The sequence below is a fragment of the Drosophila sechellia genome, chromosome 3L (genome assembly GCF_004382195.2).
Source record: "Drosophila sechellia strain sech25 chromosome 3L, ASM438219v1, whole genome shotgun sequence".
NCBI classification, from domain to species: Eukaryota; Metazoa; Arthropoda; class Insecta; order Diptera; family Drosophilidae; genus Drosophila; species Drosophila sechellia.
The window spans coordinates 17,687,283-17,701,659 of record NC_045951.1 but is presented as its reverse complement, the minus strand read 5'-3'; the positions used below and the strand labels follow the sequence as shown (position 1 = coordinate 17,701,659).

General features: G+C 41.3%; 2 protein-coding genes across 3 annotated transcripts; one reads left to right on the top strand and one right to left on the bottom strand.

Moving 5' to 3' along the window:
* LOC6618295 lies at positions 1–7,412 on the top strand. 2 transcript variants are annotated; one of them, XM_032719296.1, is made up of 6 exons: positions 1–147; positions 2,391–2,578; positions 2,852–3,719; positions 3,919–4,475; positions 5,413–5,533; positions 5,615–7,412. In XM_032719296.1, exons 2-6 carry the CDS (start codon positions 2,481–2,483, stop codon positions 7,118–7,120), a joined length of 3,150 nt encoding a protein of 1,049 aa, XP_032575187.1. In that variant the 5' UTR covers positions 1–147; positions 2,391–2,480; the 3' UTR covers positions 7,121–7,412. The 2 variants fall into 2 exon arrangements, with proteins under 2 accessions (XP_032575187.1, XP_002042568.2); XM_002042532.2 differs by having other exon boundaries at positions 1–151.
* Positions 7,413–8,686: 1,274 nt separating this feature from the next.
* Positions 8,687–13,335, bottom strand: LOC6618293. Its single transcript, XM_002042530.2, has 3 exons — positions 13,022–13,335; positions 11,488–11,701; positions 8,687–9,129 (listed from the first exon to the last, which is right to left on the bottom strand). The coding sequence occupies exons 1-3, from the start codon at positions 13,227–13,229 to the stop codon at positions 8,970–8,972; spliced, it is 582 nt and encodes a 193-aa protein (XP_002042566.1). The 5' UTR covers positions 13,230–13,335; the 3' UTR covers positions 8,687–8,969.
* Between the last annotated feature and the right edge of the window lie 1,042 nt (positions 13,336–14,377).

Below are 14,377 nucleotides of genomic sequence, written 5' to 3'. Positions count from 1 at the left end.
CTTGGCTTTTAGCTTTAGTTTTACAACGCTTACGTCCTCTGTTGCGTAGCTTTAGCTCAAAACTTAACCAGTTTCGAATCTCATTTCGCTTTCAGTTTCGTTTGAGACACGCGGAGAAAAAGAAGCGGCGCCGAACACAAAAGTGCAGTGAGTAAGTTTGGGAAAAAACCCACGGCGAAAATCGAAACCGAAAGTGTGCAAATCGAAATCAAAAGCCGGGCCCCTAAATAAACTACTCCTCAAATGAAGCAATTCAAAAACCAAACAAAGCATAGCATTTGTGTCTAGAAACGCACCTGGGCAATTTTCGAGTTCAGCCAGCCAGGAAGAGCGAAAAGAAAGTTGTGGATTGAGGTGGAAGCAGCGAAGAATTGCGCAAAAATGGCATTAAAAAAATCGGTGTCTCATTGGGTGCACAATAAAGTGGTTTAAATCAAAACAAAATTTCATAGCTAAAAATAAAAGTATTATTTAAAATAGTTGCATTTATTTGTAAAGTGAACCAAATGAAAATAAAATCAAATTAAACAGTAAATAATAATAAGATATTTTAAAACTTCAACTGTGTGTCGCTCTAAAAACTTCAATCTGTCCGAAGCTTCCAAAAATATTAACTTCCCCATTATGATTTAATTTTTTGTCTGTGCGAGTCCTTCAATAAGACTCAATTCGAACCTCAGCACGCCTTGGACATTAAAGCTAATTGGTGGGCGTTGGAGCAGGGAGGCGTGTTGAGTGGATTATGTAATTTGACAAGCAGGGGATACTTCCCCAAAGAATTCACAACACGTACGCCATATCCGCATCCGCATCCGTGTTCGTCTTTGCCCGCACAATTTGGAACGCATCTCGAGCGTAAAGTGTCCTTTCGTGTCGCCGCCTTCTCGTTTGGGTGTCGTTGTCGGTGTCCTTCCCCCACTTGGCCACTCCCCCCTCCCCCCCATCGATGTGCATTTTGTGATCCTTGCACCTGCTGCAGTCAGCCGCCCCTTCTAATATTAGCTGCCATTTCTTGTTGTAAACTTCCATTGCCGTCTGCTGTCTTTTGGTTTAGTGCAGCGCCCTCTGGCGCCAGCCAGCGGCAAATGCAGTTTTCTGGTACTTCCCCGAATATCCCCGCCGTATCTTTCCCCTCCGGATGGCATCATAAAATTTTTGGCTGCAATTACTGCTGGAAAAGTCTGTTGCCCGTCTCCGTTTGCAATTGCAAGGAATTTAAATTTTATATTCAACAAGACATTTGGCATAGGAGTTGTTTTTATATCGCACAAGCACAAACATAAATAATATATTTTTAACTCGGCACAGATGCTGCGAACACAGTAAGACTTTAACCACATATTTTCGAAATTTTCTGTGCGTCATCTTTAAAAAGTGCTTTACATTTCCGTTCACACACACAGAGTGTCTGGTAAAACAACCTTGACTCCCTTTAAATGCAAATGGAAATCGAAGAGCGCTAAATGACGCACTGAACAACGCGACAAACTGTGCATATTTTATGGTGAAATTTATGGTTTGCAGAAGACAAAAAGAGTTAAGAAACCCAAATCAATAAGTGTGTGCCAAAAACCAAAGAAATCAATAAGAAAGAGAAGATATTGAGAGAAGGTTTGCTCAAGAACATAAGGCACACTTTCACTGATTATTAAAATCTGATTTGTAAAAACGATATAACAATAAGAATGAAAGTCTATTAGGATAGTGATTAGTTTTTTTAAACTCGACTAGTAATAAGTAATTTATAAACATTTAGGCCCAGCTTTAACTAAATCATTTACATATATGGCTAATTTATTTACATGAATACAGTTGAATCCGAACTTTCCAAGTCTATAACTTATATTTTTATATGAACAAATATAAACGAACAAAGACCAATCATGGCAATGAGTATATTCCCAACCAGACTATTTAGAACTTGGCTATATGCACTCTAGAAACTTGTCCTAATAGAAGCCGAGTATAAAAAGAAACCAAATCGCCGTGGGCATTAAACTTTTAAAGCCTGTCAGCGTCCCGCCAAATAAAACTTGACAATAATCCGAATAATTTTGCATGGTTCGCCGGGACTGAAGATGATGGTATCCGATTATTTCTGGCGGTCGTGCGGTTGCATAAACACGGCGCAATCATAAAAAACCGAATTAAACAAATGTCGTCGGCAGGGAGAACTCCTTTCGGCGGATAGCACGTGAGAATTGCATTAATATGAATGCAAATGTGCATTCCCGTGGGGTAACAGTGGGTGGTAAATCTATAAATTTATGTGCAAATGTAGCAAGAAAATGTCGAGCACAAGTCGTCGGAAATAGTGCGAATTCTTTTGTAGTTTGAGTTTGACAGCAAGTTTTTATGATGTTTTTCACCATTCCATTTTCCCGGTTTAGGCGACGTGCAAAGACAGTTTGGCTTGAGCTTATGAATCGCTGACGTGAGCAGCGGGATTTTCCACATTTTCCTCAAACTCCACCCGCAAAATGCAATTGCTATGGGAGCCGCGAAGTGTGCAATGCAAAATTGCAATTCTAATTATCGCATTAGTCCTCGACGTGTCGTGCATAAGAAATGGCAACGGGTAAGTTGATTGAGCTCTCTTGATTATGCAAATATCCCTAAGCCTCTGTTGTAGAGATTTTTTGTGTCCTTACTTTGTATAACTAATTATTATAACAAGTAATCCTTATTCCAAAAACTATATAATTATAGAAAGCTTATGGTTTTAGATCATTAAGATAAATAAATAAATAATAAAAAATATTTATAGATTTATTTATATATCTTGGCTATATTTTTTTAGTTACACTACTATGATATATCAATTTAAATACTCATAACTTTTTTTCCCCAGTGAGGACGAACAGATATCCGTGAAACTGAAAAACTTCTTTCCCTCTGAAGAAGCTTCAGTTGGTCACAGTTTTCCCGAAACTTCAGCCAGAGTGACAACGGGCGGAGGATTTAGACCCTCTCAAATGCTGGACTTCACGCCCTCCGATGTGATGCCCCAGTCTGGTTACACCCGTTATCCTCCGAGCTATTTGGAACCGAACTACAAGCACGAACTTCCCAGTTCTCTGGGACAGCAGGTGGCATTGGACAAGCAGTTCTCCTTTCCCCAGGAGTCGCACTCGGTGTTTCAGAGCACACCGCTGCCCACAACGCCGGTAGTTAGCTACCTGGATCCGTACACCCAACAGAACTACCGCTACACACCCACTCCGCCTTCTATAATTCAATATCAACGTGAGCAGCCAGCCCAAGACGATCAGGCCTATACCGTGCAATCTTCCCTGCTGGTGGGAAGCCACCAGCAAAACCACCAGCAGCCGCATCCTGGCCACGTGGAGGATGTTTATCTAAAGCGACCTGGCTACGTCTTCGATGAAAGCCCCGCCCCCTCGTATCGACGCCCCACAAGGCCACCGCCCTCGCTTCCACCACCGCCCACCACAGCCGCGCACAAAATCTCCTATGATAGCCATGATTACCCACCGCCCAGCTATGCGGCCGAGCAAACTTCCAATTTCGTGCCCCAGCAGCCAAAGCAGCGACCGCTGTACCAACGCCAAGACATCAAGCCAAATCGTGGGGGAGCAGGGGGATCAGGAGGAGCAGGTGGAGCGCCACCTCCAGGCTCGTCTAATTATGCAAACAACTTCGATAATTATTCGAAGCGGCCAAACCCACAGCAGACACAAATACAGAACCCAAACCAGGTACACCAAGGAAAAATCATATATAAGAAAGATATTAAATGGAAAATAAGTATTTTTTACGTATTAATTCCGAATCAATACGATATTTATTTCCAAATGAATAACAATATATATTGGTTTAGTATTAGGGAAGTACATATGCAAAAATATTTTACAATATTAAATTTCCAAACCCACACCATTATTTTTCATTGTGCAGATTCAGACGCAGTTTGGAAACTATCAGTACAACCCCCAGAATGGAGGAGCAGGAGTTCCTGGGGCCGGACTACCCCAGCGGCCCAGGCCGGGACACAATTACTACGAGTACCAAATTGGAGAGATACCACCACCGCAGTCCCAGCACTTCCAGCAGCCGCAGCAGCAGTTCAACTATCGTCCTGCCACTCAGTCACCGGGTGTCGGTGGCTCCGGCGGCGGAGTGGGCGGCGGATTGGCCACCCTGGCCTCGCTGTACGCACCACAATTTACGAATCTCCTCCTGGGCGGCGGTGGCGCCCCCTCCGCGTCCACGCAGTCGTCCAGCCCATTAGGCAGTCTCCTCGGCGCTTTCGCCGGCGCACAAGGAGGAGCAGGACAGCAATCCGGGGGGCTGGGAGGAAGTCGACCGCCCAACACACAGCTCATTAGGGCACTGGAGAACATCGCTCGCAACGACGATTTGCAGTGCGTGCCCAAGGTGCTCTGCCAGATGATTGCCGGTCAAACGTTACGTGGCCAATTGCCCGGATTCGTTACATCCCCGGCCATAACCAAGTGAGTATATCAGGAGGGTGGGAGAATAGTCTGATTGCACTGAGAAAAATAAGCAATAATATAATATTAGTACTTAATATTTCAGTAATTCTAATTTACTTTTCATAAGAGACAAGTGTAATGTCCAAAATTAGTCCGTGAGCTTAAAGATTTTTATTTAAAAATAAATTTATAATTTTATATTAAAATGCTTAATATATATTTGGAACTTTTTTACTTGAATAGTTTGCTCTCTTATTAAAAGAAAATTTTTGCCTATAATATCAAATATAGTATAATTTTGTTATACCATTTTTTATCATTTAATGTTACACCTTTTTACCTTTTAATAATGGTAGAATTTGTTTTCAGTGGAATGGAATGGGCTGGTCCCCATTTTGCAGGGGCTTTAGTTGTGAGTAAATATTATTAAATTTGCATTTTGAGGCAGATGGGGGCATCTTGGTTCTGTGGTGCAGCGTTAAATGGGATTAGACTTCATTACTGCCTTGCAGACCATATTGATTGTTCCATTAAATGAGCTACGTCTGGTGGGGATTTTCTGCGGAGAATGGGAAATGGGATGGGGGTTGCGATAGTACCCATTGTAAATTGAAATTGTTTTGGCTTTGGCAAATTCTTGGCTTCGAGTCAATTAAGTTTTATAAGCGGCCTAGAGAGAGTCCAAAGGGCAGATGGAGTTGCATTACTTGTGTAACTTATAGGAGAAGCTTAAGGGGTGAAATTTTCATGCACATCGAACGATTCTAGGGTAGCCATCATTGTTAAATGGACACAGCTACTGAACATCTAACTAAGCTTTAAGATAATAATGGGAACATACATTTTCTGTCAGATTGTATTTAGTTACTTTTATACCCTTCCTACTGTTTGTAGAGTATGAATACATTGAAAATGTAAAGATATAATAACTAATTTCATTTACTTCTTAATGCAGTTTCCTTGCTGGATTTCCAGTGGCATCACCTGCTCTTATTTATGGAAGAGCTGCCCTTCTTGGATTGAGCGGTGGAGAGAAAAGTTGCATTCAGACCTACGTAAAGTGTCCCAAAAATGATGTGAGTAATTTTATATTGTATATTTTTACTTTGGATAACATTGTCGTTATTTTAATTCATGAAAATCTTCTTCATCAACAGATGGAAATCATTCATTATTTAAACAATCATCGCGGCGGATTTTTCAAGTTCTTCAGTGAGCCAGAGGAAAAGCCAGTGGCCTCCCAGCAAGCAGAAGGCGATTCCGGCTCCTTGCTTAGCATTTTCTCAGCTTTGACAGGAGGTGGTGGAGGTCAGAGTTACACCACACCACGACCCGCACCGCGACCCACTAAGCGTCCCTCCACGGATATAACCAGCGGAATCGGAAGCTTTTTCACCCAGGTGCTATCCGAATACCTAAATGGAGTCGAGTACCAGAGGAGGAGAAGGAGGAGGAGCATAGATTTGGATGAAGACTTCCATGACGAAGAGGACAACCTGGACACGCAAACGAGTCAGCTGGTAAAGTTCCAGGATGATGAAGAGGAGGAAGCTGCCAAGGCGCACACAGAACTAATTGGAGTCCTGCAGTTTCCCGAAGATGAAGGAGAAGGTCGGGTGGTTAACTTTAAGGACATTCAAAGCGAGGAACAAGTCGAAGAAGGATCTGTTCGATTTCCGGATGCCACGCCAGCGGATGTTATCCGGGAGTTTAACCGCGATGCCGCCCAACGAAAACTGAAATTTCCGGTAGATCGTGATGAACCATCTGAAAGTGTTCGGCGTGGCAAGGAATTATCGTTCATGGATGGATGGAAAGTTGTCCTTCCCAATGGCCTCTCCCAATCTGACTTGGGCGTGGATAAGCGCAGAGGAAAGAGGATTGTGTTTAGGGACACCAACGACCATCTGGACGAGCAGAGGCTGGAAGAGGAAAGGATAAGGGAGGAGGAACAGTTCAGAGAAGCTGAATTGAGAGAGGCCAGAATCCTAGAGGAGCAGATCCGGGAACTGCAAATCAAAGAAGAACTCTTCCGAGACGAGCAAATCAAGAAACAACAGTTCCGAGAGGAACAACTTCGAGAAGAGGAAGTTCGCAGGGAGCAACTTCGGGAAGAAGAAATCCGGAGGCAGCAGGCTCAGATCCTGCGCATTCGAGAGGCACTATATAACGAACAATCCTTTAAGGATGACAGCCCTGCCCCAAATGCAGTTTACGATGATGCAGCTCCTCCGCAGCGAGGAGCTCGTGTTATCTTCCCCGATCACTATGAACAGCACATTCGCAAGGGCAAGATCCTCAATCGCCCCACTTATGCTCCCACCTATGGGTACAATGAGATTGGAGAGCCCAAGGAGGATCGCTTAGTGGTCAGCGATGAGCATAGACCCCACAACCACTACCGATTGGAGGGTGGCTTCAATTCCCTGAACTACGGAGAATATATGCCAGGAAACAAGGTTCGCTTTGAAAATCCCACAAATGAACGACCGCATTACAACTACCCCAATGCAAACTACATCAGTGATAATCGTTATGGGAGCAATCAAAATCAAAAGCCCCACTACGAAGACGACAAAAATATCTATGTTACAAACTCGCAGGGTGTTAACGAGTACTATATACGTCCAGATGGCAGTAAGGTTTATCTTAAAACAGGTTAACATAGATTTAAAAACTTTAAAATGGGTCTAGAAGAAATAAATACATATTGTGAATTCTTTTAAAATTGTAAATAATTTTTCAAAAACGATGTCGTACTTTGATTGTTATAATTCTTAGTAGTTTAACTAGACCAGTTTTGATTTGTATTGCTTAAGTTTCCTATCTTTGCGTTTATAGAAACTATTATGGGTTAACAATTAAGACCCACACAGAGGCAGGCCACCACTTAGTCACATAAGTCTGTAAATATTTAACTCTTTAAACACTTATTTATTAATAAAACATAATTCAATCAACCGAGTGTATGCAAAAGGAACAACTTTCTTCATCGGCGACCATTGTTTCAACAAGTAGAACGAGCTGCCAGCGGAATTGCCGCATAAATCTAGCGGCAACAGGAATACGTTTGAAAAATTAAATGTGATAAACCGGGACAATAATGGAAACGCCAAAATGAAAAAAAAAACAATTTTTTCAAATAATTTAGATGAAATAGAAAATACCCTCGTTTTAATATCAAAAGCTTAAAGGACATACTAAAAGACATATTAACAGGAATACATTTATTCTTTTCTGAATTGATTTCTTATTTTTCATGTTTGTTTATTTATTTATATTTAAATCATTTATTTATTTTTATGTTAAAGCTGTTTATTAATAGAGGGTACAAACAAGAAGTCAGTAGGAATGCAGTTCTAGTTGAAGTCCCTAGGAGCGCCCAGAAATAAATTTATTCTTTTTTCCCCGACAGCATTTTCCCAAATGGTCGAGCGTTTGTCAGCAGGAAAATCACACAGAAAATTCAAAAGTGCACAAAAAGTGCAGCATACTTTTGTGCGGCCCAAGCGACCAGAGTTGTCAGGGTTGCCATGGAAAAGGGAAAGCCCCCGGCGACATTTGCTGCTGCAGTTGCTGTCGTCTTATTTTATTTACAGCACTCGGGACGCCGACAGCAGCCGCCGTTTGTATGCAAACCATATGCAAAGAGTTAATAAATGGGAAACACAGGCTTGGGGATTTAAAGTTGGGGTATGAGTTCAGAGACCCCCCTTGTTTTTTAGTCTGTTGTTCTATGGGGAAGGGCATAGTGGAGTACGAAAACTTCAAATCAAATAAAGTAAAGAAAACGACTTGGCCAAAATTGTGACTAAATTCAAAGGATGGATTCTGATTGTTGACGGACTCGAAATGGGGAACCTCAGATATTGCTGTTTAAAAATAGAATTTTTAAAAAATACTTTTCAAATTTAAATGATTTTCGTACATATTTGACTTAATAGATTGACAATAAATCTTTAGTTTAAGGAATTATCCTTCATGTATATGCAGATGCATCCATACAATTTTTAGGGTATTTGGAAGCCCATTCCCCTGCATCTTAATGCCCTGCGTCAACAAATTGCGAGTGGTGTTGCAGACGGGCCGAATTTTTTGCTGCACGCTCTTTGGGGTATCAATTTTCGCTTCTTTACTCGGCGAAAAAATGGGGAACGGGAAATGCATTGTCCGAGCAGAAAATTGAGGGACTCCAGACATGTCCCGGCATAGGAACACACAAATTTGGGTTGATTTTTTCCAACTGGTTTGTTTATTTATTTGCTTACTCATAAATCTAAGCGCCTACGTCTGTTGGCGGTCGTTCGTTTAAATTAAAACCCTTAAAATCAACTAAAAGTACAACGAAATGATGGGGTGTACAAGGACCGCACATGGCAGCTGGATGTGAGTGCCGAGAGATGGATGATTAACAAAGATGTCCGATGCGACTGACTAAGGGGACTCCATCCGGATGCCCATCCTCCCTCCTCGATACGAAATGCCCCTGAGGAGGCGGGTCCGACCAGATCTTCACCGTGGTTGCGGCGCCGGCAGAGGTCCGACTCCTGGACAGGGCATCCTTTTGGCCAGGTGCTTGCACAGCGGCACATCCCGCACAGCATCGCCGATGAACAGGGACAGCAGGTACCATTGCTTCATCCCACTGACGCCCGATTGCACTTTGTAGTTCCTGTTGGCCGTTGGATATCCGTGTTGCATGTTCCGGGCGGGGGGAATCGGAAAGCGGATTACAGAAATAATTACTCATAAGTAAGTGGGTAATATGCACACATAACAACAGAGGCTCCATCCCTGAACTAAAAACAAAAGCAATTTTCAACAGCAGCCCCAAAGGAAGAGTTTTCCTTCACAATGCAAAATGTGTTTGGTGGGGAGTGGGCTTCACTTGGGTTATTTGCATAATGGTCGGGATGTGGATGATGCTTATAAGGGGGTAATGAGTTGAGGCGGTATGTATCAAGCAGGGGAAAAAATTGCGGTTGATTAAAGCCACTATTCTTGCGGGCTTTACTTTCATTGATCGATTTTTTATGTATATATGAATACTTATAATTTATTTTGAAATCTAAATATAAATGCAATATATTTTTTAAATAAATGTGAAATTAAAAAATGTAAGTATTGAACTATAAATAGTTATTCACATGCATGCTTTGGGATAGGCAATATATACTAAATAATTTAACCTTCTTCTCCATTTAACTTATCTCTTGAAACTAACTAACTCAGTTATTTATAATGTAATGTATTCCCTTCTCTATTCAGAAGAAAATTGCATATGTAGCCTTTTTGGACAGGACCCTTCTGATTACTTTGTGATAACATCCCACTCTGCCGCATAACCCTTTGCTTCACACCTACGGACCCATGGACAGTTCAAATTTCACACGTCTGCAGTGGCATAATTTAATCAACTCGGTAACAAACACATCTGCAGCTGCCCTCCGGAAAATCGGTGTAGCAACAACAAAGAGACGTGGAAAACTGACCAAGAGCTGGAGGAAAGCCAGCATTGGCATGCCATTTCCCACCGGGCACTTTCATAAATTTAATCAAAAACTTTAATCATATTTTATTATTACAAAACACGTCGAGTTGCAGAGAACTTCTTCTAATGCCAATTACATTTGCAGCGCAACGAAAACTAAACAAAAACCAAAACCAGTCTCAGTTTTAGACTCAGGTCGGGTCAGGTCAGGAATGAAGGTGAGGGCTCAGACAGACGAACATTTCAAAAATAATTTTGAATATTTGCTCTTGACACGTTGGCCAAACAACTTTTGTCCATTTTGGGCGATGATGGGATGAAGGGTGAACATTTTTGCACATTAAGTGTGAAAGTGTCAGATGCATGTGGAAACCTTTTTGCGATATCGCAAAATATTAAATAGAATAAATGGAGAGTGGCCAAACAAGAAAATGTTACGCATACGACACGTCTGCCGAAGGGCCCTCCTAAGAAGCTTTTCTTTAAGCTGCCCTTTGTTCGTCCTGTACGCCTTAAATACGAGTATTTTTAAATGGAAAACTGGTGGAACAATAAAAATGTTTTACTACCACTGACCAGCCAAGCTTCCTTTCTTTTATTACGGAAAAGTCCCAATGAAAAAATCACGGAAGACGCTGCAGAGACAAGCGCATTAATTATGAATCACAGCAGTTAGCAGGGGTTATCTGGATACTTTTGACGGGTGAGAAGAATAACTTGATGTCTTCCAGCATTACCATGACAATGGCAAGCTGCGAGGGCAACCAACTCATCAGGAACTGGCAAGCCAAACTAAATTTATGTAAACTTACAAATTGAAATCCAAAGTCGGAGTCCAACTCGTGACACGCAGTTTTAAACTTGGGGAACCCTGGGATACATTAAATTATGCACAGATGAGTTAGCAATGCCAATGACAATGGGCAAACTGCGAACTCCAGGATGAGACAGCGACAACAAGGAGATATAAAAATTGATTGGAAAACATTTTGCTTTAGCTAAAAACAAGCCATTCATTTGCCAAATGACAACTGCAGCAGCGCCAAACTGCAAACGTGGCCATAAGAAATGCAATCGCAGAACAGAAAAGGAACCAAATCCAACTGAAGTTCAAGTTGTTACAGCCAGTTTGAGTTGAGTGAGTGAGCCATAAAGTCAGCAGGAATAGGGAAAAGTACTCGAAATCGCTGATTGCAGCCAGGACCCTCTTGGATTTCCTTAAGACAAGGGTATGATAAATTAAATGAGAATCACAATCACATCCTTAAAGAATTCAAGGTTACTAAATTGTATTGGCAAGCTTAAAGAACTTGAGATCTTGCCCTTTTTTTATGATTTTAAAAGAAAGAAAGAGATTCTAAAAAATTAAACAACCAAAAATACTAGAGCATTGAACTATTTCTATGTATATATTCATACAGAAAGCCATAAGGGTGTCAATTATTATATTTAAAAACAACCACCATAGCTGCATGCGTTTGATTAATAATAGTTCTTGTGTTAGTAGTAGCTAAGCCCTTTTTATTATATATAACCTACCTCAACACTTCCGACCAGGCAGCATGTGGCTTTGCTTTTCCGTCAGGGAATCGGCCATCAGAACTGCCTGAATATTTAGAGGCGTGGACACGGCACGGCTCCTCCAGGATGCAGGCATGGGGTCCGAACTCACCCAGGATCTGTTTCTGGGCCAGTTCGGCATCAAGAGCCAGAGGATGAGCGGTATCCCTTCTGGTGCGAGATCTATATGTACCTGTTCGAAATTGTAAAAAATTATCATTTAAAATATTATATTTAGCAGTCCCGAGTTCAAATATAGCAACATAATTTAAGACTTGGTTATACGATTTGATTAATAATAATTTGACCAAGATATTAAAAAGTAACGAAGCTCCAATTGGTATGCTTCCTACATTATCTACATTATCTAATATTTTAGCATAAAACTTTTAATAAAGCTTATAATGGAAATCAATGGCTATTGAACTACTAAACTACTAATGAAAACTAAACTACTAAACAAATTTCACTAGTCCATCTGTCTTCCGCTGAGCTTTAAAGTTATCCAAAAAGTGAAGATATTTATTGAAGTTTCGGGGTATTTCCCTGATTACTCATGCCTAAAGTGTATCGACTCAGCTGTCAACATATTTTACTGATATTTGGTTTCCGCCTCGGCGGAGTGGCAATTTATATGGCTGAAGCCCCTGGCTTGCAGACAGCCTTGACCCAATTTCACATTTAGTCGGCTAAGTGGACGACCACGATGGTTGGCAGCCGCTTTTGTCATCGCACTTGCAGATCAGGTTTTTACAGTCCAGAGCAATGAGCAACAAGTCACAAATATCAGCAATAGACACGCATTTACAAAATGGGTTGATGTGCCTAAACGGACAGTGTATTTGTATTTTGCATTATAAGTACCAAAGGGTACATAAATTATTACAATGTACATGCATACAATATTTATGAAGGGAGTATATTTCTTTATCAAATGTGAATTAATAAAAACCACTTTGAATGGTGTTTTCTAATCGCATTGCATTAGCAATCGATGAAAAAATAGGCTAGGAACTGGATAAACTTAAAAAAGTTGCTCCAGAAATTTACCAAGAAAAATATTGTATGATTATATTTTATTTATGAATTATTTAACATCAATAACATTAATACTTTTTAAGCCCAAAGCGAGCGAGCAAGTTTGATAGTTTTCCAGTCGAATTATAGATTTAATGTTGGGATATTAAAAATCATTTAAAAGATAATTGTGCATAGGAAATGTTGTTTAAATATAGTGTTATTTTGCCACACTTTATTGTTTTACCCATAATTACTTTCTCAATGTACTTCACTTCATTCAGTTATTTAAGATGCATTATTTAAAATGGGTAAAGCTTACTCGAGTGGAAAGGAGACGTACAATAATTTGACTGCTTAATTTGGGAAATTTCTCCACCGAATTCCTGCACTGATTTAAACAATGCAAAACACTTAATTTATGCACAAAATATTTTAACTTTCACTCGATTGGGCGAAGAAATTAAGAGCTTATTGCGATGGGCGACGAACTTACTGGGACTGAGGGAGTAGGCCAACTTCTTGGCGAACTGGGACAGGCGGACGGATAGCACGATTACGGGGAAGCCGACCAGCTGGACGGGAAGCTCGAAAAGGGGGTCGGAATTCTGGGCCAGACCCTCCTCCACGAATTCCAGCAGAAGCACCAGCAGCACGCAGAGCGTTGGCACGAGAGCCACAGTGCAGATATACCGCAGATTCATGGTCGCCGCCTGTTGTTGGGTAATATATCGTAACACCACTGTATGTATGTGTGGGCCTCCGAAAGTCTCGGCTTTTTGGAGTGGAGCGGCAGGCGACTTGGTGCGCTTAAAGTCTTGGACTGACTGAAGCGACCTGCTGCCGCTTTAAGCCGCAAAAGCGCCGCATAAAAAACAAGCATACGTTAACTTCAACTTAAACGTAAACAAAGAGCAGCGGAGACCGACAGTCGCTGGCCGAACCTCAAGTGTAGGCCCCAAGAAATCACTTGTTGTGTAAAGCTCACACTCCCCTGTGTGGGTTTTGGGCTCCAGAGGCGGTGGGGCAATTTGAAAAGGGGATGGAGAAAATTTAACATTCACGAAATTCTTTTTCTTAATCATGTTATGTGTGCCATAAAGATTAATTAATATCAGTTTATACTTAAGCATTATTTATCTCTTTTTTATTAATTTATCTATTATATCATACTATTTATTTTAGAATCCAAAGAATAGTCGAATTAAATTAATATTTCAGCATATTATTTGTTAAGGATTAGCATTTTTATTCCCACTCCCTTGTTTTGGCGCCCCTGGCTGTTTCGGTTTTTTTTGCGCGCCAAGTTTGTTTTGCATTTTGACCAAGTTTCGTGCGGAAGCCGAAGAAAGACCAGTAAGTGAAAGTGAGGCCCACCAAGCGGAGGGCGCAGCCTAGGCTCTACGCTCTCTCTCTTTCTCTCTCTTTTGAGTCCCCAAAGTCAACCAACTATATTCAGTCGGGCGTAAGTCTTTTCGCTCCTGCTTCTCTCGTCGTCTGGGCCATTATGAGAAGTTATGAAATCTTTGAGGCAAATGTCTGGGCATTTCGCACTTGGCTAGTCGGGATTTCCTTCCACGCTCTTTACTTCTGCGGTTTTATTTTGGTCTTGGCGCTTGGCTTGCATATCAATTACCTCATTTCCGTTAGATGAGGTGTTGCCGGGTGCCTCTGGTGAACAAATGGCCAGATTTCCTATATGGGCGAGCAAGTGATTTGAGCAATTGGATTCGCTTGGATTGGCATGGGTTGAGGGTCAAGGGGCTGAGCTGGTCGACCAACAACAGGTGAAAACGTGAGGTGTAACCAATCCAAGTTAGATGCAGTCGAAAGTTTAGTTCTGAGCGAATTT

What these genes read in the sequence shown, in the direction of transcription:
- LOC6618293 (XM_002042530.2), bottom strand. Translation starts at nt 13,229, where the DNA reads ATGAATCTGCGGTATATCTGCACTGTGGCTCTCGTGCCAACGCTCTGC. An exon ending in GGCCTACTCCCTCAGTCCCA is followed by an intron (nt 11,702 to 13,021) that starts GTAAGTTCGTCG and finishes AATTTCGAACAG; the next exon opens with GTACATATAGATCTCGCACC. An exon ending in GCCTGGTCGGAAGTGTTGAG is followed by an intron (nt 9,130 to 11,487) that starts GTAGGTTATATA and finishes AACGGCCAACAG; the next exon opens with GAACTACAAAGTGCAATCGG.
- LOC6618295 (XM_032719296.1), top strand. Translation starts at nt 2,481, where the DNA reads ATGCAATTGCTATGGGAGCCGCGAAGTGTGCAATGCAAAATTGCAATT. An exon ending in AAATACAGAACCCAAACCAG is followed by an intron (nt 3,720 to 3,918) that starts GTACACCAAGGA and finishes TTCATTGTGCAG; the next exon opens with ATTCAGACGCAGTTTGGAAA. An exon ending in ACATCCCCGGCCATAACCAA is followed by an intron (nt 4,476 to 5,412) that starts GTGAGTATATCA and finishes TTCTTAATGCAG; the next exon opens with TTTCCTTGCTGGATTTCCAG.